At 46.0% G+C, this 26501-nt stretch overlaps 1 protein-coding gene across 7 annotated transcripts in view; it reads left to right on the top strand.

Moving 5' to 3' along the window:
- Positions 1-789: 789 nt before the first annotated feature.
- Positions 790-26501, top strand: part of ALG9 (ALG9 alpha-1,2-mannosyltransferase) — a 132664-nt gene continuing 106952 nt past the window's right edge. For 4 of the 7 annotated variants that reach the window (XR_010593263.1, XR_010593261.1, XR_010593260.1 and 1 more), the window contains exons 1-13: positions 790-1029; positions 2557-2695; positions 2895-3029; positions 4249-4319; positions 5433-5521; positions 6726-6861; positions 7424-7511; positions 8444-8549; positions 16079-16201; positions 18588-18742; positions 21411-21540; positions 22814-22961; positions 25296-25425. Coding sequence is in view for 2 of the 7 variants with exons in the window: in XM_065570362.1 (XP_065426434.1) it covers positions 926-1029; positions 2557-2695; positions 2895-3029; positions 4249-4319; positions 5433-5521; positions 6726-6861; positions 7424-7511; positions 8444-8549; positions 16079-16201; positions 18588-18742; positions 21411-21540; positions 22814-22961; positions 25296-25425 (1554 nt within the window). In the remaining 5 variants the exon portion in view is untranslated. The remainder of the gene's footprint in view (positions 1030-2556; positions 2696-2894; positions 3030-4248; positions 4320-5432; positions 5522-6725; positions 6862-7423; positions 7512-8443; positions 8550-16078; positions 16202-18587; positions 18743-21410; positions 21541-22813; positions 22962-25295; positions 25426-26501) is intronic. The other 3 variants (XR_006174842.2, XM_024109059.3, XR_010593264.1) reach the window with 3 other exon arrangements.

Raw genomic sequence — 26501 nt, 5'->3', positions numbered from 1 at the left:
AGTAAAAGACAATGTTCTCAGTAAACAACTTTAATTTGTTTTGAATCTTCCCAGGATTTTTCAATTTCATGAGGGGGGTAGTCTACTTAAGAGGCATTCTACCTGCACCCCTGACCCAGGGAGACTCAGTTCCATGCTTCATGGGGTGCTCCTTGCACCTGTCCCCTGGCACAGACTGTTGTACACTTAGCACATGCTTCTGTGCACCCCTTTGCAGGGATAGACTTATTGCACAGCTGGGTGCTCTTTTTACACCCCCTTGCAGGGTTAGACTTACACACACTCTGCACGGTGGGGCATCTTTTATACCCTCTTGCATGACGAGAATTGCACAGTGGGGTTTCTCTCCTATGCAACCCTCCTCCCCCCTTGCATGGAGAGAATTGCACAACAGGGTGCTCTCCTATGTACCTCCTTGGAGGGTGAGAAGTGCATGCTCCATGCACAGCAGGGCGCTCTCCTATGCGCCCCCTTGCACAGAGTGAACGGCGCACATTGCACACAGCTGCGCGCTCTCCCGCGCCCTCCCTTGCACGGAGCGAATGGCGCACATTGCACACAGCTGCGCGCCCTCCCTTGCACCGAGCGAATGGCGCACAGTGCACACAGCTGCGCGTTCTCCCGCGCACTCCCGCTTGCACAATGAGAATTGCATACTCGGGGCCCGGGGGGGGCGCTCTCCTATGCACCCCCCCTTGCACGGTGCGAATTGCACGCTCAATGCACAGCGGGGCGCTCTCCCCTGCCTTCCGGTGCCCGTTGCAGGAAGCGGACCGGAGCCCGGACGAGGGAAGCACGGAGTCCCCCGGGGCCGGCTGCAGCCTGCGCCCGGGGCTGCCCGCACTAAGTATGGCGGCGGCCGGCCTCAGCCCGTGCCTCCCGCGAACAGCAGGGGGAGCCCGGCGCGCTGCTGCCCGAGCTAGGCATGGCGGCCAAAGGGACCCGGCAGCGGCCGCGGGGAGGCGGCGGGGACCCGGGCCGGCCGCGAGAGGAGGGGCCGGCCCCGGCCCCGGAGGAGGCCAAGGCGGAGTAGGTGCCACGCGGGCGGCGCGGCTGAGGGCCCGGCTGACTGCCCACGGGCGGCTGGGGGGGTTGTCCCCGCGGGGTGCAAGGGGCAGGCACCGGGCCGGGAGCCCAGCCCCCCTCCCGGGCACGGGAACCCAGCCCCCTCCTTGTGCAGGGGAGCCCGGCCCCCTGGGGCCGGCAGGGACCGGGGCAGAGTACACACCCTACCACCTGGCGAGTGGGCTGCATATAGACGGCACACAGTAGCCTTAGGGCTGCCTGATAAAGAAATGAAGGGACCCATGCAAGGGTGGTGTAGCCGTGCTGGTCCCAGGATATGAGAGAGACAGGGTGGGTGAGTTAATACCTTCTGTTGGACCCAAATATTACCACACCCACCTTGTCTCCCTATGAACGGACCTGACCGTCTCCAAAGCCTTGTGGGGTGTCCCTGGGTAGCCTGGGACTGGGGCATTAGCAAGGGCTTTGCTCGGTGAATGCACCAGGGCTCAGTTTCTGCAAGCAGAGCCTGGCATCTAGCTAGTCTTATTGAGCATTGCAGGATGGTTTCACCAGAGTCTAGCGCTAGCCGCCTCTTATACCAGAGGGACCCAATGGGTAGAAGTTGATCTGGCGTGCATTTGTTTGGACTATCCTTGACATAAAGGTGCTGAGATGCCACAATGGTGGGTGCGGTACAAGGACCTCAATAGAAGGGATTCACTGACATCAAAACTAGGTTTGATCTGTAGTAAGTATAACAGCAGTAATGAAAAATTAAAAAAAACCCAACAGAGCCTTTGGCCATGTATATTTCCTCAGTATAGTTAGAAATGTAGCTGTATCACTTGGTGCCAGGGTGCCATCCAACCTCACAGCCTAGTAGGGCTGGGTCTGGTAAGCGCTGGGATGGGGATTCAAGGGGTGGAAGGACGGTCCAGTGATTAGGACACTAGTCAGGGACTCTGGAGACCTGGGTGCAAGTCCCTGCTCTGCCACAGACTTCCTTGGGCAAGTCGCTTAATTCCTCTGTGCCTCACCTCCACATCTGTAAAATGGTGGTAAGAACACTCTCCTGTTTGTTGTGAGGATAAATGTATTAAAGATTGTGAGTTGTTCAGATACAACAGTGGGTGGGGCCACATAAGTACATAAAATAGACTGAGGAAAATGTCTTTAAAAGGTCACTGGTTGGGTGAGGGTCAGTTAAACCAAGTAAATGTCTAAGTGACATTAATTAGATGTGTAAATGGATAAACCAACTTGAATTTAAATGTAATGAACAGGATGCCTATCATGCCCTGAGCAGAAGGATCTGAAAGGAGGATGCAAAGAGCTGTAGACTTAGACTCACTCAGTGTGCGTTTTAAGGATACTGAAGAGGGAGTACAGACATATTAATTGCTTCCCAGAGTGTCTTAACTCTTTCTGTCTGGATTTCCCAGTCTCTTGGGTTCTTTGCCCTGTGTCATCTTGCTGCTCTTTATCCCGTTACCTTATATCATCCACTCCAATAAGTCCTTGTGACACTTGTTCTTTGCTCTTGATTAGGCCATCTGGGAACAAGGCGGGTCAGGTCTGGGCACCCGAAGGATCCACAGCTTTCAAGTGTTTAATCTCAGCTCGGTTCTGCGCTGCCCTCTTGAGTAACATCTCCGACTGTGATGAGACATTTAACTACTGGGAACCGGTGAGTGGCCTCTCCTTAGTAGAGGAATTTGAGGCTTCGTAATTGGTCTGCTCAGATTCTTGATATGGATTTGCCTAGAGCTGCCTCATGCTGATCTGTGCCCTCAACATATCAATCTTTTTATGCTATTGTTTGCTAATGGCTAAAGCAAAAATGTGTCCTCTTTTTAACCTGTATTTTTTTTAAATGGGATTTGTAGATGCACTACCTCGTCTATGGGAAAGGGTTCCAGACATGGGAATACTCTCCAGTCTATGCCATTCGCTCCTATGCTTATCTGTGGCTTCATGCCTTGCCAGCCTTATTCCATGCTCGAGTTCTACGGACAAATAAGGTAAATCATTTGTGTCGAAGCTTTGCTTGTGAGAAATCATCTGGCCTTTTGTCTGTATCAAAGAAAGCAACTGTTTGACACAAAGGGCATTGGAATTCTTAATTAGCGTGCTTGTGCTTGTGTCTAAGTGGGTGCAGAAGGAATATGGTTAGTAGGGTTCATGAACCAAAGGCAGGCTAGAAACTGTTTGAAAGGTGCCTCTTGAAAGTAGCCATGTATTCAGGCTAGGACACAGACTTAGACATAAAGACTGTGTTTTTCAAAGCAGTCTAAGGCAGGGGTTCTCAAACTTGGGGTTGAGACCCCTGAAGCGGTTGTGAGATTATTCCATGGGGAGTCGTGAGTTGTCAGCCTCACCTCCAAACCCCGCTTTGCCTCCAGCATTTATAATAGTGTTATACATTAAAAACGCTTTTTTATATATTGAAGGGGGGGGGTCACACTTGGAGGCTTGCTATGTGAAAGGGGTCACCAGTACAAAGTTTGAGAACCACTGGTCTAAGAGAACCATAGTCTCAAACCTGCTGTTAAGCTTCCTGGAAGATATGTAGCTGATTTCACTTGTATGGTCTGGAAATTTCATCCAGTAGTGCTTTTGCAATGTTTTTTTTAATGGTTTCATTTTTAAAATCAAAATATAAATGTCAGTATGCTGCACTTCTCGCATAACACATTATAACATGTAGATATGAAAAACTGAAAAAGAAGCATTTAAAAAAAAAACATGTTCCTTGGGTACTTATCTGCCAGACTATGTATAGCGCCACCCCTTAGTACCGAGATGCTCTTGTGTGCATGCGTGATCGCTGGATAAGATAGAGCAGGTGGATATTTGGGATAATTTCCCTTTGTAATGTTGCAGTTAAGGCTTCGGTTTTCAAGACTTGATAGAGGAAAGGGCAGGCTAGCCCAGGGTCCCGTTCCATGGAGTCATTTCTTTTTCACCGTTTTGCCATAAAGGACTTAGTGTCAAAGGGCCAGATCCTGTGTCTTTCAAATCAGTGGGAACTTTGCCATTGATATCAGTGGGTGTGGGATCAGGCACCACATTGAGTGGACTTTGGCTCCATCATTTAACAAGTAGATCTTGTGGGGTTCTCACCATGGCAGTAGTTATTCCATCTTGTATTAGCCTTTCACATTTTTGCTCCACGGTTTACCAGCAGGCACTTCAGTTCCATTTATAAATTCCGTTTCTGACTCTGAATGTTTCTTCTAGGTTCTCGTCTTTTATTTCCTGCGATGTCTCTTGGCCTTCTTGAGTTGCATTTGTGAGCTTTACTTTTATAAGTGAGTAGATGAAGCTATTTGCTCAGTGAATAGCTCAGTGTGAACAACAAGGATGGTTATTGCCACTGACAATGAGGGCTGAAAATATACCCACAAACCCATATAAAAACGTCTCACGTGGATTATAGTGCTTCACATTGAAATCTGTCAAAATACGTATCCAGCAAAGATTCATAGGGAAACATTGGTTAGAATCCTGCCACTGTGGCCAAATTCTGCTCTGAGGTCCACTGAGTAAGTCTTAACTCCGGCATTTGGCCCAGGCTCTGTGCACAGCGTTCCCACTGACATCAGAATTGTCAGAGCTGAGTTGTACTAGGTGTGTCGAAGAGGGGAAACAGCGGACTTCATTTTATGTAGGTGATTTCAGCTGGGATGCACTGGAAAGCTTCAAAATTCAGTATCACCCCCAAGTTCTCTGTCTCCTGGCTCTGTTGATCTCAGCTGAGGGGTAACTCCAGTGGAGATTGCAGCTCCATAAAGCAGTTGCCTGAACATGCAATTAGATGGTCCAAGTGGGAAGTCTTAGCCTGCCACTTCTTTTTGAGCCATCGTTGTCCCACTTTGCATCTCCATTGGCGGCAGCCATGAGATGGCATTGATCCTGATTCTGGGAAGCAAACTGCAGCGTTTGGTATGGTGCTACTGGTGGCCAGCTACTGTGACTGGTAAAACAGAGGCCTGGTGTACTCTGGAATAGCAATTACTGGCGTAGCTGCTCCAATGCAAACCCTTAGTGCAGACACTAGGTACGCTGGTGAAGCCCACGTGGCGACAGAATACTGAACTCAATGGGGCCACAGGTCTGACCAAGTCTGGCAATTCCTATCTTCCTATGATTCCCACAAGTGCAACTTACCCTGGTGCATACCGTCTCTACAGTAGTGGTTTGCTCTGGCGTAGCTATGCAGGGGGCTGAAATCCAAGTGTAGATGGGTTCAGAGTATCCATTCTTCCTCCGTCCATTTGTCTTCAGGGGCTGAGGAGTGAGAGCCCTCCAGCTCGGGGTTCCCAAGAGCATGCAGTAGCTATTGATTTGTGCAGAGTGTTTTTTTTCTTTTGTGCACAGATGTTTCCATGGCGCTATGTCTGATATTCTCTCTGCTTCCCTAGGGCCGTGTGTAAGAAATTTGGGCTGCATGTGAGCCGGCTGATGTTGGCCTTCTTAGTTCTCAGCACTGGGATGTTTTGCTCAGCTGCAGGTAGGCGTGACCCACTCTCAGGAATGCCTTGGTGGGTCCGGAGGGGAAAAACTCAACTGCAGTTCTTTTTTGAAAGCATTACCTTAAAATGTTCCCATAACTCAATGCCCAGTGCTTGACATGGATAATCCATTGCTCTCCTGCTTCAGACATTTCTAATGGAAAATCTGGCCAGAGAGCGGGCTGTTGTCCCAGATGTGTACCACTCACTTCTTTCCTTTATCTTCCTCCTCCCTGGCTGTATTTGTTTCTGCTGCAGTCCCCAGTCTCAGTGAGCCATGCCTTTCAAACCTCTTTGCTCTCAAACTGGGTCTTGGTCATTCTGGGACTATTTTCCTTAAGTGTTTTTGAAATTTCCACATGGGCCTGTGGCCCAGTTTTAACCAGGGGGAGAAAAGGTATTCTCTTGCAGTAGGCTGGCATTATAATGTGCCTTAATGTACCCCCACCATTTAAATGGTCTCTGCCAAGCCAGCTATTGCAACCCAGGTTTGTAAAACACCTGGGGTGGGTATTGTGTGCATGTGAAGGGACATTTTGTGCGAAGGTGACAATTGGAAGTCATTTCGAGCAACAGCTTCTTGCACTTGGTGCTGACGTGGCCTCAGAAGGAGGGGAGGCGTCACAGCCAGATGATGTCTGAGATCTATTCTGCACTGCCTCTGTTTACGATGACGGCTAGAAGGCCCTTTCCAGCACTATTCGTGTAGTTCTCATTCATTCATTCCCTGTCCATTTCCCCATATTCCGACTTGGTTTCTCGAGGCCCGTGCCCAGTCCATCCCAATCTCCATTTGCCCTGTGAGCAAGTTCATATTGTCCTTCTGATTAAGAAAGGACACAGATAATAGAGCAAGGGTTATGGGTAATCATATATCTGCAAATACTGGCGATCTGGCTGGGCTGCCACTGTGGAATGTGGAAGGTTATGAGCAAAGGGACCTTAGTACTTGGAGGAAATATTTCTGGTCTTAATCTTGGCAGAATAGAGTGAGAATGCGCTTAACTGGAGGACTTCCGGTGTGAAATCTTGGCTCCGTTGAAATCAGTGGGAATTTTGCCATTGGCTTCAGTGAGGCCAGGATTTCATTCCCAGTGTTTATAGCAGACTGTACTCTGCCTGTTACAGAGCCTTAAGTTGACCGTATGCAGTATTTTACCTACGTGAAAGTTTAGCTGACCTCTTCCTTTCTTTGCTTTGTAGCCTTCCTCCCCAGCAGTTTCTGTATGTACACCACAGTGGTTGCCATGACAGGCTGGTATATGGATAAGACCTCTGTAGCCGTGCTGGGTGTGGCAGCTGGAGCCATCGTGGGTTGGCCTTTCAGTGCAGCTCTTGGGTAAGGAGAGAAAAGCTCAGAGGCCCGACAGAGGTTCTGTGCTTTTCAAAGCTGAGTGCTCAGTTGTCTGGCTGGGAGGCTGTGGCACCATTAGGAAAACCCTGCCTCCATGTGGTACATGTTACCCAGAGTCTAGGTGGTGTTTGTATAAGCCACATGCTCTCAGAATAGTGCTGGGGTGGTATCTGGGGCACATACAGAGGTTTAATGTGCTTGCTATGGACTGGGCTAACACAGCTGGGGTTTTTAGCTTAGGAATCAAGGATTGTGCTTTAATATCCAGAGGTCTCAGGTTTGATCCCTGCTGCTGACAATCCATTCAGTGGTGTCTTGTTAGATTTGCTGAAATATTCCCCTTGGAAAAAGGAACAGTTTGATGGCCTGGCAGGGAAGTCAGTTCCTGGCTTGAGACTAATGGGAGAGAGTCGGCCGTTCCCTCCCTCACCCCCATTAACTGTCTTCCTGGGCCTGGGGGGAGGAGGGGGTAAGGATTCTCAAGGTGAGGCAGGTGGGTGATTATTGGATTGAAAAGGGTCCCTGATGCAGATGTTGTCTTTTCCAGGCTACCTATTGCCGTTGACTTGCTGATAATAAAGCGGAGGTGGAAGAGCTTCCTGAACTGGTGTCTGGTGGCCCTGATCCTGTTTTTGGTAAGTTCCTGTAATAAAGCCCAATGGAGGAGCTGGGCTGGGGTTGTAACAGAGCCAGGGCTCATTTGCAGGGAGAGCCCTTTCAGAAGACTTGCCCAGTGTCTGCTGAGGTTCTTATTAACAGGTATCTCCCTGAGCTCAATATCCTCACCCTCTGCTCCTAAGAACATCTCTGTTCCTGGCTCACTCCCCTCGTTCTTACAGGTGATTTCAAAGGCCGAGAAGTTGTGTAGCTTCCATGCAATGATCCCCTCACCTTGCCTCTCCTGCAGAGGACTGACCTCCCTTTACTGCTCCCAGAGGGCTTTTACTCTCTGCCTGTTGTTCCTCCAGTCTCTAGCTGAATCAGTCTTAATCAGAACTTGAAAGTCAGTCTCTAGTACCTGTATGGAGGGTGCAGAGCAGGGGCATCCTGCCAGGTATGGTACTTGTTACCTGATTCGCAGAGGGGTGGACAAAACACGTATCCCGCTGCCCAAAGCAGCACATGCCAATGCTGGCTGCTGCGGCTGAATGCTCTGCCCTAAAGGCTGATTTGGTTAATGAGATGCTGCTCAAAGCCTTTGCCATTCACTGTCCGGTCTCAGGGGTAAGGGACTAGCAGGGGCATAGGAACCAAACTCCCCTTTTGCACTCAGCATCTCCAGTTCATTGCTGCAAGGTGAATGAAATATGCTGTGGACTCTAAACCCTTTATACTCCTGGAAGAAGCTGCAGCACCGAATAGCTGTTCCTGTGTTGCAGGGGCCCTGTCAGTTAGAGCCAGGCATCGTATACCTATCATTTGTGCAGCATGGGGGCTGGGAGGCTGTTTTTTCCCTGGCACAAATATGGAAATTTGGCAGTGACACTACACTGGGCAACCCCTCATTGATTTGGAATTTCTGGCCAAAGCTGCCAGTGCTACATGAATTTTAAATGCTTTCTTCCAGGTTCCCCTGGTGATTGTTGACAGCTATTACTATGGGAAGCTGGTAATCACTCCTCTCAACATTGTTTTATACAATGTCTTCACACCTCACGGACCCGATCTTTACGGTGAGTGCGTTATAACAAAATATCGGGGTGTGCTGTGAGAGCTCATTTGATGCAGTTAAGCAAGCTCACCAGTGAGGCAGTTCCTGTCTATTGCCACGGGATGTCTCTCTTGAGTCAGGAATACCACCCGCATTGTTATATTTCCTGTTTGTTTTGTTGAATTCTAAGCTAAGTTGCTTTGGATGAGTTTCTAGCTTTGAAGTTCTGGTGCACCACAAAGACATCACGGGATTTCTCAGCAGCCTACGCTTCACAGCAGAGAACTCTTAACAGCAAACCTGTTTGAGATCCAATGTGACTACATCGTATTTCATTTGTGCCCAATTTTGTAAATTTCAGATTCTCCCCAAGGTACAGTTATGTTTTCCTCCACATGTTTTATGAGCGTTATTCAAAGTGGTTGTTTGTACCAAAGAGCTGTGTGACTCATTATCTGTCTGAGTAATGTTGGTTACACTCTTAAACCAAAGCAAGAGAGTGCTGTGTGAGTCTGTTTGTCAGCTTTAATCCTGTTTGTGGCTGTTCCGGTCCCATCCAGACAGGGTGCGGATTCCGTCTGGCATGTAACTGAGAGCACAGCCCCTGAGCCCTTTCACTTCTCATCAGTTCTTCACAGACTCTGTATCTTGGGGATCTCCTTGCTTCTGTGACAATGCATGGTCTGAGCTTTGCTGGCATGCAGCAGAAGAGAGGTTACCAGAAGGGCATTTGCAGGAATCTGGAGAAAGACAAAGGCTAATTAATTCTGCATGTTGCTGTTCGTTATGACAGTCTTGCTGGAGTTAGGATGGGCTTTGGCTTTGTATGAGTTACTCTTGATCTCTGTTCGTTTCTCTCAGACATATATGAATTGGGGTGAAAAATTGCTCCTGACAAGTGGCAGACATTGACTCTGGAAGGGGAGCAATAATAATGTTTAGCCCAATATAGCTCTTTTTATCTTTAGAGCTCTTCACGGAGCTTATAACACCTTTCCCCACCTATTTCCTTTGAGGTTGGTACTGTAAGAATCCAGATCAGAAAGCTGAGGCACAGAATAGGGAAAGTGATTTGCCCAAGATCGCAAAGGAAGTCAGTGGCAGAGACAGGATTAGGATTTCGTTCAGGTGATAAAAATTCAAAACGGATCGAAGCAAATTTTTTCACACCAGATGCAATTAGTCTGTGGAACTGAATGACCCAGGAGGTTCCTGAGGCCTAATCGCTTAGCACAATTCAAAAAGGGATTGGACATCAAGAACATCCCGAGTTGTCATAATTAAAGATAACAAAAAATTTGAAAGGGTAATAAAACTTTCTGCATCAGGTTTTAGGCCGATCTCTATTTGAGACCTAATTGGGGTTTGGGGCAGATTACCCCACACTTGCCTACCAAGGGATTCATACACATTCCTCTGAAGCATCTGGTGCTAACCACTGTCAGAGACAGGATACTGGGCTAGATGGATGTGGGATTTGATCCAGTCTGGCAGTTCCTAGGTTCCTCAGGAGGGGGGCTCCTGGCTCCCAGCTGACCTGGTGCTATTAGAAATGAAGGGAGAGTTTTTTGTGAGGGAGTTAAGATCAGTTCAAATGAGGGATCATTAAAGAGATGCTTACAGGGCTGAAGTTAAATAGCCTGACTAGAGGAGACTGTGGGGTGTCTGAGGAAGCAGTGAGATCTCCTTGTTGCCCTTGTCATACAGATCCCACTGCACATCTGATATTGCTCGGGCCAGACTGCGGCAGTGAATAGTTTCTAATGCCATCTTTGCCTCTGGCAACTTCTGACAGGTCCCAGGAGTATCACTCAGAAGGGCATTTCTGGGTGGGGCAGCACGGTGATTGGTTTCTTGAGGTACAACAGGGCAAGTATTGCCAGGGACCTTGGTCTCTGCAAGAACGATCTGAAATGTATTGCCGTGACTCCTATGTAATGGAAACTTCAGACACTTTTGCTGATGGGTTTGGTTTGGCCGGTTAACATCCTCGACCTTTCTGTGCTGATGTGTGAGCTATTTCTGGTGTCCTCTGGGAACCAATCCATTCTAAAGTATTTGTGCACAGTGACACTCGTATAACATCTTCATATGAATAAAAGAGCCTCAGTGAAATGTCTGCTTAATGCTGTGTGGCCAGGAGGCTGTATGCCATAATGCTATATGTTTAGAAAGCTTTATAATGTTTATTTGTAAGGAAAAGTCACGCCACGCAGGGAGATGAAAAGGCCAGGCAAGTTCTGTCGGCTTTGGAACGCTGTCCCAGCTTTCATGGGAACGGGATAAAAATCTACTGGGAGCTGATGAAGCACCAGGTTGCACCATCTTTAGTGCCAGGACTAAAGTACTGTTCCTGGCCTATCATCCCCTGCATTCCCTTTGCGGATATCATTGGAGTCTCTCATGAGGTGGCTGGGCCTATAAAGGCATGTCTACACTTCAGTTAAACACCCATGGCTGGCCTGTATCCACTGACTTGGGCTCACAGGGCTTGGGCTGTAAATTTACAGTGTAGATGTTTGGGCTTGGGCTGGAGGGGTCCCAGAGCTTGGCCTCTAGCCTGAGCTTAGTGTCTCTGCTGCAGTTGTATTCCAGCTGCTGCCTGAGCCCCATGACCTGAGTCAGCTGACACGGGCCAGTCACGGGTGTTTAATTGCAGTGTAGACATACCCTATGAGGGGTCTAGGTTCAGTTTCCTCAGACTCTGGTTTCTTCCCAGATTGTGTGATCATAGGCTACACCCCTTTAGTACATAGTACCTGAGGGAGAGGCTGTTACACTCTGGGTGGGGACAGATGACAGGGAACAGTGGTATCACCATTCTCTTCCCTTTAACCTGACTCCTGTTCTGCTTGGATTCTCATGCCACATCCATAAACGTGGTATCTGGACATGTTGGTATATCTTTCTTGCTTACAAGCTGGGATCCTGCAGGCAAGAAGAGCATTTTCTTTCCTTTTTCTAGATATTATTTTCCCCCCAATGTAGGCACTCACTGTAGTGAATATTCCACTGTCTGTTATCAGATTCCTATGTCCGTGGGGACAGTGGTTCATATGCAGATATCACTGATCCTTATTCTCGAGGCTCTAAAAAGATGAGCAGTTGGAGAAAATCATTAGCACTATTAACTGAGCAATAACGAGGACAATGAGAGTTATTCCTTCGTGACCCTGGCCCAGTGGATTCGTCTGCTGAGCCCGTCCCATTTATGTGAGGAGCGTTGGTTGTGACTTGTAAGGCGGTTACACTTTGGAAGCATTTGGGGAATTCGCTAGAGTTGCATCTGGTTGTACAGCACCTAGCACAATGGGATCGTGGTCCTTGGCTAGGATTCCTCGGTGCTACTGGAGTACAGATTAATAAGAACCACCTATTTTGTCTGGCTCGTTGAGTTTAAAGGTTGTAATGGCCCCTGAAGTAGAACACAAGGCTGAATATTTTCTGGCTCTGGGATGCTTAGTAATCGCTCTTGTGGGTTCTTCTTATATGCAGTCTGCTACATCAGTGGGCCCTACTGTAAATACTGCACTGTTCTTTTTCCACCACTTGCAGTCGCTTTTCTCTCTTAATCCACCACTGAAACTGGACGTGGCACAATGAGTCCATGTGATTTGCATGGTTTATTCTTCTGTTTCTGCTTGAATGACTTGGGAGATCCCTTCCAGTCCTTTGTCTTACGAATGTCACACTGGGGAAGCTTATCCCTGCGGTTCTGTGGAAGGATAGTTTTCCCCCATCCCCGAAGAACACCAACAGAGGCAGGATTTCTCCTTGTGTGTGGTGTGCTTTTCATTGCTGTCGTGTCTCAAGTCACCTTGTGCCTTTGTGAATGACAAAAATAAAGGCATTTTGCACTGGGAGGCAGAGAGACTGAATGTCTCTGAACGCGTGAGTCAACACAGCCACCATGCCTCAAGCTTGTATTTTCTACATAAAATCTTGCGTCAGCGGGTCACTTAACTAGCCCGTGTGACGCATTATTCCTGCCTGATTTGGCTTTTTTTTCTGAGCCACAGCAGTAAATGTGCCCTTGGACAAGGAGAAAAGGCTCTAGCTCTTAGTCCTTAAGAGGCAGTTCAGTCACGCTGCAGCAAACTTAGGGAAAGGGCTTCTGCATCAAAGCACTGCTCCAGGCCATTTGTCTTCTGCGTTGTCATTGGAGTCTGTCATGAGGTGGCCGTGCCTTTCTAAGAGGAGTCTAGGCCCAGCTCTCATCTGACCCTGGTTTCCCCCTAGATCCTGTGACTGTAGGCTAAAGCAAGGTCTCGTGGGAAGGGAAAAACAGGATGTAATAGGCAGGTCCTGTCCTCCCCAGGTACGGGGAGAGACCTGAATAGAACAGGGCATCTCTCCATTGGAAATAGCTACAGGTGGCTGTTAGGTTTTTTCAGGCAATGGCCCAGGGAAGGCTAACAACTGCCTGAACCCCTGTGACCTAGAGGAAGAAATTGTGAACCCTGAGTGTGAGGGCTAACATTGCCCTGGACCTGGCCGGTGGGCTGTGAACACCTAAAAGACGGTTCATAGGTTCTGGTACAGATGGATAAATTAAGCTAGGGGGGAAGGCATGGACAGGTGGACTGGGTTTCCTCGGAGATAGTGTGTGTGCTAAAGAGGGTTATTAAAGCAGATCCCAGGAGGGGAGACTGCTGCAATGTTGGCCAATGATATGCTAGGACACGGGAGAGGCACACAACCCCCTTGCAAAGAACAAGTGTGTTACGAGAGGGGCTTTCCTCCCACCCTGCTTGCCCCTGGTGCTCCATCCAACGCTGAAGTAGCAGCCCTGTGTTTGGTATGTCACAACTCCTTCCACATCAGCATTGCTACTGCAGTACAGAGTCCAGTAGCCAACAGGCTGGGAAGAAACCGAACCCTTGTTTACATACAGAGTTCTCCCACGGGGAGTCCATTCACCACTCTGAGTATACTGAATATTTCTTCTTCCCACGTTTTCTAAATTTCCCCCTGAAATCTGAGAGTTTCCTTTTAAGATTCCCTCTCACAAGGTGTAATCATTTCAGTTAATTAATACCTAGCTCCTATATATCTCTTTTCATCAGTAGATCGCAAAGTGCTTTACAAAGAAAGTAAGTTGTTATCCCCATTTTACCTCTGGGGAAAGTGAGGCACATTGCAATGTGTTACCTGAATGTTAACTAACATGCTTCAGCTATAACCACAGTTCAGAGCAGTAGGACGTAAGTAACACAGCTTAAGTCGCGTTCTTATACTGAGATTGGAAGCTCTTTGGGGCAGGGATTGTCTTTTTGTTCAGTGTCTGTACAGCTCCTAGCATAATGAGATCCTGGTTTTATGACTAGGGCTCCTAGGAGCTACAGTAATACAAATAATATTGTTTAAATTTAATTCCCCTCCATGTTATAGGCTTTTCTCTTACGTACATACCTCTCAAATGTCCCTGATTTCCAAGGGGGAGCCACTCATTTTAGTCTCAAAGTTATCTACGTTCTGCACACATTTGGTTTCCCTTTCACTTTGGTTATTCAAAATTATAGACATCAGAAATAAAGAATCATAAAACAGTCATGGAAAGGGTTATTTACACTGGAGGAAGAAATCCCATAGCCATTGCAAATTTGCTGCATGGATAATTATTGTGTGTTCATCCTTTCGAGTCTTGGTCACATTCTGTGTCCCATGTTTGGGCTTTGGCAGCAGGCTGAGAATTATACTCACCGGAGACTTTGAAGGTGATGATGTGGGTGGGTGGGGACTGAAGGTGAATTTCTGATAACCTTTCCCATTTAAAAAACAACAGCGCTACAGAACATTAATTTCATTTTGCTTCCAGTGCTGCCATGCTAATCGATGTAGGATTCCCAAATAAAGTGAGTTGCTTGGGCTTTACCTTGGTAACTCCTGCTCCTTGTTTCTGACATTGAGTTCAGCTTCTAATTGTATTTAGTTGTACAAGCTGCAGAGGTGTCACGTTTTCCTTGCTGCTTTTCAGTTGTCTGATTAATTTCAACACAGACCCTTTTTAAGTGGCTCTGATTGCAGGAAATTGCCACGGCATGTGACACATGTCACAACAGTGCATTGATTAAAGCCCCCGCGTGTCATTTACTGACTGATTGCGCTAATCATACCAAGAAGGTGGCAAACGTGCAGAGAGGAACTGGCATTCCCCACTGTTCAGGATTTTAAGCATCTTGAATTAGGAGTACAAACGAATGACAGTCAGACTGGAATTTCTGTCACTTTGCATCCTTCGAAGCTTGCAACAACCAGTAGGAGGGGTTGAACTGTTTACTGAACAAATGTTTTTGTGTCCTATTCTTAAAGCTAAACTGTAGGAAAAACAAATTGACACTGGGAAACTTTAGAGACTGAAGATTTATGTAACTAGCAGGTAGATCAACTTTACAGCAGGTGTCCCGGGTGGACAAAGTGTGAATTCAAGCTCTTGTTTGTTTGAAATAAGTTTTATAGCTCTGGCGGCATGTGAGACAGCATCGCTCCAGACAGTAACAGTCTCTTAACATCCAAGGCTTCTGTGGCTGCCTCTCACTTGAGAAGCTTCTATGCTGCAGTGGGTGCTGGTTTGGAGAAGCAGATCTCTTGACCTTGTCCGTTTTAGTTGCCACTTTCTCATCTCATAGGCTTTCAGAATGGGATGGTGGCTGTCCTGCATCACGGCAGCATTGCCGTGCATTTGCATTTTGAGAGGCGCCCACTCTTTTGGGGCTGATCGTTAGAATGTCCCATGGATTCATGAACAGCAGGCAGTGGGTATAACATTGAGGCTTAACCGTTAATAAGGGGAAAGGAAGAGACAGTATGTTGTGTATGTGTTTTCAGTTAATCCACAAAGGTAAAAGCAATGAAGTTACTTGCATGGAGACAGCGATGTAATACTTGGCACTCTAGCACCTTTAAATCACTATTGACTAATCCTCCTGGCATCATTATCCCATTTTATAGCTGTGGAAAGAAAGGTGGAAGTGACTTAGAAAGTCACACAGTAAATCAGGGGCAAATCTAGGGTTAGAACCCAGGCGCTGCTCAAATCGGATTCATGCTCGTTCCTCTAGGCCACACTGGTTCTCTTAGGGCAGGTCTACGCTAACCCCCCAATTCGAACTAAGGTACGCAACTTCAGCTACGTGAATAACGTAGCTGAAGTTCGAAGTATCTTAGTTCGAACTTACCTCGGTCCAGACGCGGCAGGCAGGCTCCCCCGTCAACTTCGCGGTACTCCTCTCGCCGAGCTGGAGTACCGCAGTCGACGGCGAGCACTTCCAGGTTCGACTTATCTCGTCCAGACAAGACGCGATAAGTCGAACCCAGAAGTTCGATTTGCTTGCCGCCGAACTACCGGGTAGTGTAGACCTACCCTTACTGTAAGATGCTCCCCACCCCATTCTTTGGTTTCAGCTCCATGGGGTATAGAGAGAATCGATCTCTGAAGCTGCTGATCACTGATCATGGTCAGGCAGAGAGAGAATGGGGCTGCCATAACATCTTGTCCTTTTAGGCACTCAGGCTAATTATCTTTTGTTTCTCTCCCCACCTCCCCCACAGGTACTGAGCCCTGGTCCTTCTATTTTATTAATGGTTTCCTGAACTTCAACGTGGCGTTTGCCTTGGCCCTGCTTGCCCTGCCGCTGACCTCCCTCATGGAATGTCTGCTACAGAAATTTCACGGTGAGTGCTGCGGTCTTTGAGAGCTGAGCTCCAACAGCACATGTCTCCCAGATCCTTGAAAATTAGGAGAGAGCTTATTTGCTGTATATGCAGCTTTTCTTTCTTGGAAGCAAAATCAGGGTCAGGGAACTCTTTACAAAAACACAGCCTGGTTCCAGGAGCTCATTATTTGCACTGCACTGTTTACCCTACAATGGGTGCAGGCTGGAGACAGAGGCAGCAAATGACACCTGAGCTCACAGTAGCATCCGGCAAGGGACGGAACATGGTCGTGACTCTTTAAGGATGATCCTTTCATTCCCCGCGCCTCCCTCTCCTCTGAAGAGCATTGTGCTGTCAAGGCTGAAGTACGCCGAGTAAGTATGACAAATTGTACAACCACACGCTCTTCAGCCACAGATGCAAATGCTGTAGAAATAACCCTGACAGAAATTTTAGGGGAAAAAAAATACTCGTCGTTATCTCCATCTTATCTTCGATTGGAAGTGTCAGCCCTCAGTTCTCTACACTTTTTTTTTTTTACTGTTATTTTAAATGCAACTGCCAGGACATTTCAGAAGAGAGCTTTGAGAGAACAGGGTTAGGGTTTTTTTGGATCTAGTTTGGATTTTTCAGGTTGTTATTTCTTCATAAACCATTCTAATCCCTACAAGCTACCCCTTTCTCTTGATGCTGCCCATATGGAGCATGATCTTGCAAGAAGTTGAGTAGTGAGCACTTGGATGAATTGTTGAAGGCACTCTGCACCTTTCAGGATTGAGCCCACGTAGGGCAGATTTCTGAAAAACTTCTTCCTGAATTAGGAAGTCTCTTGCACTTTAATGTACCATTTCACAGCTGTGCCATTGAAATGATAAAAGAAGAACAGGAGTACTTGTGGCACCTTAGAGACTAACAAATTTATTAGAGCATAAGCTTTCGTGGACTACAGCCCACTTCTTCGGAAATTGAAATGATAGTTTTTCCTTGAAATACTTGAATATTTACCTTCATAAGGGAACAAATGAGGCTTAAATTCTCAGTCCTATTACATATCTCTGCTCTAAGGGCTAGTAGGGGTGGCCATAAATTTTAAGGTAGCCCAAAATATGGCATGTCAAGTGCTGCTGCTACAAAATTATACAAGTAAATCCCATTTTGGTAGATTTTAGATTCATAGATGTTAAGGCCAGAAGGGACCATTATGATAGTCTAGTCTGACATCTGACTTTCAAAGTGATCACTTAGTCCTTCATAAATTACACTGTGAAAAAACAAAACATTGTCCAGTTCATACTGGGTTTCTCTTAAATCAAAGGATGTCAGTTTAACTCATGCAGTTTGGCAAGATGCTCTTCTAAAATACCAGGGCGGCGGGGGAGTGGAAGAAGAAAAAACCCAGTGGTTGCATCTTCCTCTGGCTGCTGCTAACACATTTTTCCCAAGGATGGACACATGGTAAATTTTAGGGGCAGATAGCAGCATTGTGATCAGCGTCTCCTGTTAGGATTCTGATTATGTATGGAATTCTGTTAAGAAATGGCATTGTAATATATCTTCCTGAAAGCATACACTAGAGGGTGCTGCTTGTGTCTGTTCCTTGAATGTGGCTGACATACTGTCAGAAACCAGTAAAAGCTCAGTTGGAGATCCTATAAATGCAGGTTTCCTGCTGCTCACCTAACACTTGTGTGCCTAACAGCAGAAGCCATTCTTCTGGGTGCTTTGTTCTTATTGTCTGTGAAATGCCTCTATGCTTATTTGTTTAACACTACAGCTTTTGGAGGGGTGGGGTGAGAGGATTTAAAATTGCATTGAGCAACCTCGTCAGACTAAAATTCAGGGTAATTATTGTTATTTTTTAATTAATTTCTTCCTGTTTTACATACACAAAAGTTACTTGAGAGATCTTACATGCACTGTTATTTTTGTAATGAAGCAACAAGGGTTTTGGAAATACAAGTACCTAAACAACCACTTCAATTAGGAATATAAGCTTCATAGGACTCTATCTCTGATCCCTGGATGCGCTAGTATAGTACAACAAAACAAATATCAGGAATTTTTGATTTCCTGTTCAGAAGCTTCAGGTCATGATGGATTTTTGTCTTTTTTTCCTGGGATTAGTTATAGGCTCGTTATCCAGATCCTGCTTCTTCTTTTGGGCTCTGGCTTCCCTGCATTCTGGGACCTTTAGGGCATCTGAAGCCTACAGAAATCCACTAAGCGAGCTTTACTCCTGACTGATTTCTTGCTATTTTGGCTATGATATGGAGAGTGGAAGTGCTGCTTGGGATTGAATAGTGAAACATTCCATTTGAGAGAGAGAATGAAAACTGAGGGAAAGCCCTTGTCTTTATTTCACTAGTCTCATGAGCCTTGATTGACTGGTTTATGCTTCTTTCAGTCCAGAATCTGGGTCGCCCATATTGGCTTACGCTAGCTCCTATGTACATCTGGATCCTGATTTTCTTCAGTCAACCCCATAAAGAGGAGAGGTTCCTGTTTCCCATATATCCTCTCATCTGTCTCTGTGGAGCTGTGGCGCTCTCTGCCCTTCAGGTGGGTTTCAGTGGGAAGTGCTGCGTTTTATAACCTGGTACCTAAAGGGGGTTTAATTACCAGTTGACTTCTATATCATTGCTCCCGAAGGCTTGGGAACATCTGCAGAACATCTGCTGCTGCAACATAATCTGCAGTAATCTGCATAGTTCTGCAGTGCCCAAGAGCATGATGTGCAGTCAGCTGTTTCTGATTGTTAGCTAGCGGGGTTTGAGTTTTCAGAATGTGGCACATAGATTGATCATAAAGCCCTGGGATTGAAAAAACACAACCGTTCTAAAGTTAAAATGTGTATGTGTTTGCTGCTTTTCCAGTGTAGCTGGCTAAACATAATCCTCCAGTTCTGGTTGATTGAGAACTTGTGCAGAATCATTCGATCCCCATAAAGCAGTGATGCAGGAGCAAAAACGGGGAGATTTCCCTCCCCAAATGGCATAAATGTATGAATAGAATGTGCTAATGATGTAAAAATCTTGGATTAGCTTGAACAGTAGGCTATGGATGTCAAGTGCTGCCACCAAATATTAATATGCATGACATTTCCTGGGTGTTCTGCGTTAGCACTGAAACATCTCAACGGCCCTTCATTAGAAATTCTCTCACATGGTGTGAGAACAACCCTGGCCCAATTTGGAATAGTCAGTGGCCCAAATGTTCTGGAAGATTGATCATTTGATGCAATCCCAGACAAGCATCTCATGTGATCGCATTATAAAGCCATGAAATTTGATCTTTGTAGCTGGGCTATTTGGAAGTCCTTGTTGTAATCCAAGATTTTCACCATTCCCTTATTAAAAAGGAAAATGGTATTGTTTAGGCATTAGGAAATTGCTATTTTTAAAGAGCTAAAAAAGTGTTTAATAAATGTAGATTAAAACACTTTGTAGAGTAAAATGTTCCAGATCACAGAGCTGAAATTATTCATTTCTTAGCCACGAAAAATACAAATGAATGAACATAAGAACGGCCAGACTGGGTCAGACCAAAGGTCCATCTAGCCCAGTATCCTGTCTTCCGACAGTGGCCAATGCCAGGTGCCCCAGAGAGAATGAACAGAACAGGTAATCACCAAGTGATCCATCCCCTGTCGCCCATTCCCAGCTATTGGCAAACAGAGGCTAGGGACACCATCCCTGCCCATTCTGGCTAACAGCCATTGATGGATCTATCCTCCATGAATTTATCTAGTTCTTTTTTGCAGTCATTAGTCTCTATAGTAGACTCTTCCAGCTGCTCCCCTTGGCTCTGCCATTACCTCCCGTCCTGGTATACAATACCTCTTGCTGTTTCAGCCCCAGGCCCCACTCTCAGTACTGCTAACACACCTTCAGCTACTGCAGTGCTGGCCTCTTACCCAGCGCTGCCAATTCCCTGTAACCCCGACCTGCAGTATCCCTTGCTATTGCAGTCCCTGGCCCCTTATCCAGCCCTGCCAATGTCCCACAACCTGCAGCTATTGCAATTCTTCCCACGCGCGAGCTCTGCTAATGTGCAATTCTTGAGCTACCTGCTCCCAGGATCAAGCCCTGTAATACTAGCAGTTCTATAGCCCTGGCTGAGGATTGCTATGTGCAGTAGGAAGGCCCCTGAGAACGCAGTGGTTTGGGACACCTGCCAAACATGGCTGCAGGATACTCTGGTGTGTATCTCTGTTCTGCATATTTTAACACCACTTGATTTACTTTCAGTATAGAGGAGCCATCTGAGAATTTAAACTGCTTCCCTGCTAACCATACAAGCTTAACAGTGAAATAACAATCCCACGGCTGCTATGAGATGAAAGCAAATGATGCAAGAGGAGTAGAGACCATTTTAGGACAGGAAGTGAATAATCCCTCCTGCGTGGGGGAGAGAGGGGAGGGGCAGAACTCGAGTGTGTTACATACTGTTTCTTTTGGGTCTGCCCAGAAGGACCTGTCAGGTCATCTATAGAAGAGCAAAAAAGCCCTTAGAGGAGTTAACAACAACAGAAAAGGTCAGGCAAGGCTATATTTAAACACTGCTGCAAATGCGCTGGTCCTGTACCTTATTTCAGGCTGTGGCTTGCTGTTCAGGCAGGTGCCCAAGTATTGTGTGACATAAACCTGGAAATGGAACTTCTTTAAAGAGGGAGCCAGTCCAGATGGAGAAAGGAGAGACCCGGGGCCTGGGAGGCCTGGCGAGAGGCACCCACAGAGAGCAGTAGTAGAAATCTCAGCTGGGACTGGTTTGGGGGAATTGCCAGGCGGGAGGCCTGGTTTGGAGAGGGCTGTGATGCCCAGTAAAGAAGAACTCCTGGAAAAGAGGGTTGAAAAGTATTTGTGATGAGTTCAGTTGAATAATTCTTTAAATAAATCAAATTCCCAGGAATGGGATGTGGTTGAAGCAAGTGAATCTCTAGGCATTTATTTGAGGCGCCAAGTTTGAGAAACTGAGACCGCAGACACATTCACTGACTGTGGAAGCTACGTCTGTTATAGAGGATTTATTAGAATTTTTTTTTTTTTTTAATTTAGTTTCCAAAGAATTTAAGTTGATAGTGTCCCTTTAAATTAATCACATCTTGCATTTTATTTGGAACCCCTTGTTCTCCCCATTGCAGGTGGCTCTCTCCCCAGGGGCATTGGGCTGGATCTCTGTTCAGCTGCATCATAGGTTTAATGACGTTAATACTTTTTTGTCCCTTCAGAAATGTTACCACTTCGCATTCCAGCGTTACCGTTTGGAGCACTACACAGTCTCCTCCAACTGGCTGGCTCTGGGGACGGTTTTTCTCTTTGGACTCTTGTCACTCTCGCGCTCTGTGGCTTTATTCAAAGGTTGGTGTTTTAGGATAGTCCTGTTCTTGAACCCAGACAGTTGCAAGACAGTCCAGAGGGCACTTCACAAAGAATTAGGGCTTGTTCTGTGCATAAAAGTTGTTCTACTTTAACCATACAATATAGTAATAGAGGTGCAATAATCCTCCACCTCAGGGGATAAGCTGTACCAGTATAAGGCACCATTACTCTAGTGTAACAGTTTCCTCACTAGGGCTTGTACGGGTATAATTATATCAGAAAAAAAGAATCACACCCTAACCAACATAGTTATACCAGTATCCTATCTGTGTGTAGACCGGTGCTTACATATGTACTTATCCTTCCACATGTGGGACCATACTCTGGAGAGCACTTCAGCATGTAAAGCTTGTACTTAGGTACGTGGTTAAGTGCTTTCCTGCATGGAGATGGATTTAAGCATGTGCTTAATGTTAAATATGCGTGTATGTGCTTTCTGGAATTGGGGCCAGAAGTGGTCCTGTTAACTTCACTGGAGCTTCTCACCTAAATAAAGTAAAGCCTGGGCATATGTATTTGCAGGATTGAAGCCATATACAGTAGTGACAGGAGAGTGGTGATAAAAGTGCCATGTTATAACAAGGTACTGAAATGGGATTTGGATCCTAACTACGTTTTAGTGTAGATTATTTTATTTATTTATGAAGCTATCAGTTAAGAAGGCCCTGAAAGCACTTGAGGCTTTGTATGAATATTTATCTATAGTGTTATTTTTATATTTCTTAATTTTACTACAGGCCCATCCTTTGCTCTGGGTGCACATGCAATATTTCAGTTACAGTCATCCAGCAATCACTTTATGTTCTTTAAGCCAAGGTTAGCAAACCTTGGCTTGTGACTGATATGAACTTTTATACTTTAACAAAGCCCTTGTGGAATCTCCCTTTTTATGTTCTCAGTTAAGCTAAACTCTTTGAACAGTGGAAACGTGTGGCATGGGAAAGTCCTAAAATAAAATCAACGTGTTATTAAACAACAAGGACAGGAATGTTCATGATTTTGGCAGCTTCTTGTGGACAATATGGCAGAAGTTGAAGCTGGCCTTGCTGTAATATCGCAAGTGGGTTGGCGTTAGTCTTAATGGAACATGATGCCATTGGGATGGGTGCTCTCTAGATACCAGAGCTAGGTAGCTGGGTATGTACTCCAAACCCTCCCAGCATTTTGATGGGAGGCTTAAATATAAACAAGTCAAGCCGTGAGAATACCACCCGCCTTTTCACTCTTTGTTCGCTATCTTCCTCCTCTGTAGGCTACCATGGGCCTCTGGACCTGTATCCAGAATTTCATAGGATTGCCACTGATCCGACTATTCACACAGTGCCAGAGGGGAGGCCAGTTAATGTCTGTGTGGGGAAGGAGTGGTACCGATTTCCGAGCAGCTTTCTCCTGCCAGATAAGTAAGTTGCTCATCATAAAGGATCTGATTCAGTAAGATACTTGAGCAGCTGCCCGGCTTGAAGCTCATGCCACTGACATCAACTTGTGTGCCTGAACTTAGGCCCCTTGCTGAACTGGGGCCAAAGTGAGAGCAAGATGTGCATATCATGGCGCTAATTTCAGAAACAAAGCCTGCCCTTCCGAGTGACGCTACATGACAGGCAGATTTATCAGCCCTACCTGACTGATGGCTCCTCTCTCCAGGTCTTTTAGCCACTGAATCCCTTCTATGCAAATTCTCCATCTCGGTTTGTTTGTCCATGTCTGCTTGGCTGTGTTTAGGGGCGAGGCTGTTGGTGACTCACCTGTTGTGGTCAAGGTTCCCTAGAAACATAGGAATTCAGCTTAGACTGCAGACGGCATTCCTTTAAACTTTATGGAGACCCAAAGGCAACAATTATCATCTGAAATAAAATGTCGAGGCCATAGGGTACATCTACAGTCTCAATTTGTTCTCCAAAGCATCAGATGTAGCTCATGCACAAGTTCAGGGCTGCATGGAAATATCCTAAAACCATTAGTTTTAAGAATATGCTTCTCAGGATGCAGTTTGTAGGATAGTTTTGACAAGAATTCATCTCACCAGCTGTCCATAATGCCAAGCCCTCAGACTTGTGCCACGTGTACCAGCAATCTTGGAAAGAGTGACTCATCTGTTTGCTTTTCAGATGTTCAAAATATTTTCAATTAATTAATTCACTGAGCCATGTGCACGGATGGTAACAATTCAGATTCTTACAGGGGTCCTGTCAAGGTTGTGTTCTTCATTCTGAAATGATGTACTTTCAGTTACTCTAGTTCACAGCCATTCTGTTTGGGAGCTTGAAACTGAATTATGTTTTACTTTTTGAAGTGGTCTTCCAGCCCCCAGGCACACGGGGTTGTTATTGTAGTGTTGTTCATGAGCAATGGGCAGCTGTTGCTTCCTTAAGAAGCAAAGCCTTTGCTTCAGAAAAAATCTCTGGACATCTGTAAAGGGAGAAGGGGATTTGTTCCCGTTATGATGGGCCTCTGACTAAGAAATGGGCAGGATTATATATGCTACTTAAAAGGCGGTCAGGAAGATCCAATTGATTTCATTTCCTGACACTGTCAGTTGGCTTTCTGCATCCATCTTAGGGGTATATCTTCAAATCAGCCTAGGGTGTTAGTCACCAGAACCCTGTGTACTGCTTCGGGAATGTGTCCCAAAAATCCCAGGTACTCTTGCCAAGCAATTTTAGGTAATGTCCCTTAATTTTAGATGGAAAGGGTAAAAAACAAAAACGAAACAGCCCTCCCTCCCTCCGTCCAACCTGCAGAACTGCAAGATAGTACAGTTCTATTTACAAAGATCGTGTTCATGGGCAAACGTCCTACTGCTTTGCCGGGCTTGCAGACAGCAGTTGGTGATTCCCCAGTGAATCAGTTGCAGTAGATGAGTACTGGGATTAGTCCTTGAAGGCCTGAAATACAAGCTATTAGTGCACAAGTGGCTGCAGACTCCTGCATTCCTTAAAACCGCTGGAGTGTTGATTCAAGAGTGTGCTGAACAAAGCTCTTCCTTTCACCAGCTGAAGTGCCTTGCTCCTGGCTGGCGTGGGTTCTGGTCTAGCAGTTGTGGCCAAAATTATTTGACTTGCAAATATTAAATGAAGTTCAAAAGTTAAATGTGGATGGAAAAGGCCTGATGCCAATTTCAGTCCATTGTTTCTGAATGTAGTTTAGCTCCCTGACAGTAAGCCTTCAGGACTCCTTGAGTGGTCACCGCAATCAAAATGCATTTCCCCGATGCAGTGTTCTGGCCCATGCCTGCCATGTCTTGTAACTGTTTTTATCATTAAGGAAGCTTGCCAGGATTAATGGGGAACAGAAGTCTGGACAAAGGACATGAGTGGGTTTGTGTTCCCCTTTGTGCATTATGTATCTTTCATGAGCCACAGTAATGTATGGGAGTTCTGCTTGTGTTTCCACTGATGGCTCAGCTATGGTTCACTTGTCTATTAAGTTTGAGTGCATCTTGTAAGTATAATTTACAAGAGTGAGGGTATATTCTCTTTGTATTCCCATTGACCTCAGTGGTTCTTACCCATGTGCTTAAGTCTTTTTGCAAACAGGGTCATCTTGCCTAGGTGCAACTGAATTTGGTGGATGGGGGGCTGGCTCTGTGCATACGTCTAACCCGTTGCTGCTTTTCTAGCAGGACTGTTTGCTCTGTAGACTGGAAAGCCTCTAGTTACACTTTTTCTCGTTACAAAATTCTGGTGGTTCCCAGAGTTTTATTTCAGGTTTTCTTCTTTCTGTGTTTCCTGCAGTTGGCAGCTCCAGTTCATCCCGTCAGAGTTCAGGGGCCAGTTACCGAAACCGTTTGCCAAGGGACCAATGGCCACACGGAGCATTCCTGCAGACATGAATGACCAAAACAGGGAAGAGCCATCCAGATATGTAAGGGCTACACACTCATCTTCTTTTTCTTTCATCATTGTTAGTAGTAGTAATAGTAGTAGTGCTGTAGTCGCCCAGGAATCCTCATCATGGGTCAGGACCCCATTGTGCTGGGGCTGTATAAACCCACAACAAAAATCTGTTTGCATGGCTGTGTCCCAAAACAAAATCTGTTTGTTTAGATGTCTGAATTCTACTTGTAAATCATCTCTATTTAGTTTTCATTTGAAGTGATTATTTAAAAAAACAAACCAGAAAATTCCCAGTAGTTACAATTTCTGATGTATTGCACCGTTACACTCTCTGATCCCAGATAACAGCTTAGATTGATCCAGTGCTTTCAAATTTTTCTTCCACCTCCCCACCCGCACCAGTGAAATGTATTGGTCATTGAGCAGGGAGTGGGTGACATTTTCCTTTGCCCTTTGGACCTGTTAAAACTAAGTAAATAAAATTGCCCAAGAGGTTTGTAACAGAAGAAATAGCTGTTTAGTCCAGAGCGTCACCTGAAACAATTGGGACCCTGGCACCGTTGATTTCAAAAGGAATCTGTTAAGATAACCTGCATCAGTATGGTGTATTTGTTCCTTTTCCTGGTTGTCTCGGGTTACTTAAACAAGAATACCACTTGCCAGCTGGCCTGTTGTAGAATTCTTTAGCAGATTAAGTCGAAGTACAGAAGCAATTTTCAGAGGGCCCAGCCTTTTCCCCATTTTTTCCCCCCTTAAGGCTTCTTTGGAGGCAAAGCTTAGAGTGTTTAAGTGTCTCTGTCTTAGGGTTCCATAGTATCTGAACAATCATCTGCATGTTTTATTTGCCGTTAGGTTTTGCTTTGGGCGGGAGATTTTAGTTTGTTGTGTGGTTGCAAGCAGCTGGCTGTAGTGACCATTTATCTTGGTGCAGTTGGGAGGCTGCTCAGCTGACCTTTTTATCTCCTTTTAGTTGAAATGTTGCCTAGAAAGGAGTGCCAAGCTACATATGTTTTTTATTCCTTTTTTCTGAGATCAGAATAATTCTGAGCGTAGATAAATACAGTTCTGTCTCACCTGACCATTATGAGTGGGAATGCCTGGAGT

Source organism: Chrysemys picta, chromosome 16 (assembly GCF_011386835.1).
Source record: "Chrysemys picta bellii isolate R12L10 chromosome 16, ASM1138683v2, whole genome shotgun sequence".
Taxonomy (NCBI): domain Eukaryota; kingdom Metazoa; phylum Chordata; order Testudines; family Emydidae; genus Chrysemys; species Chrysemys picta.
Note: the sequence above shows the minus strand (reverse complement) of the source record. Positions and strands in the feature narration are given on the sequence as shown.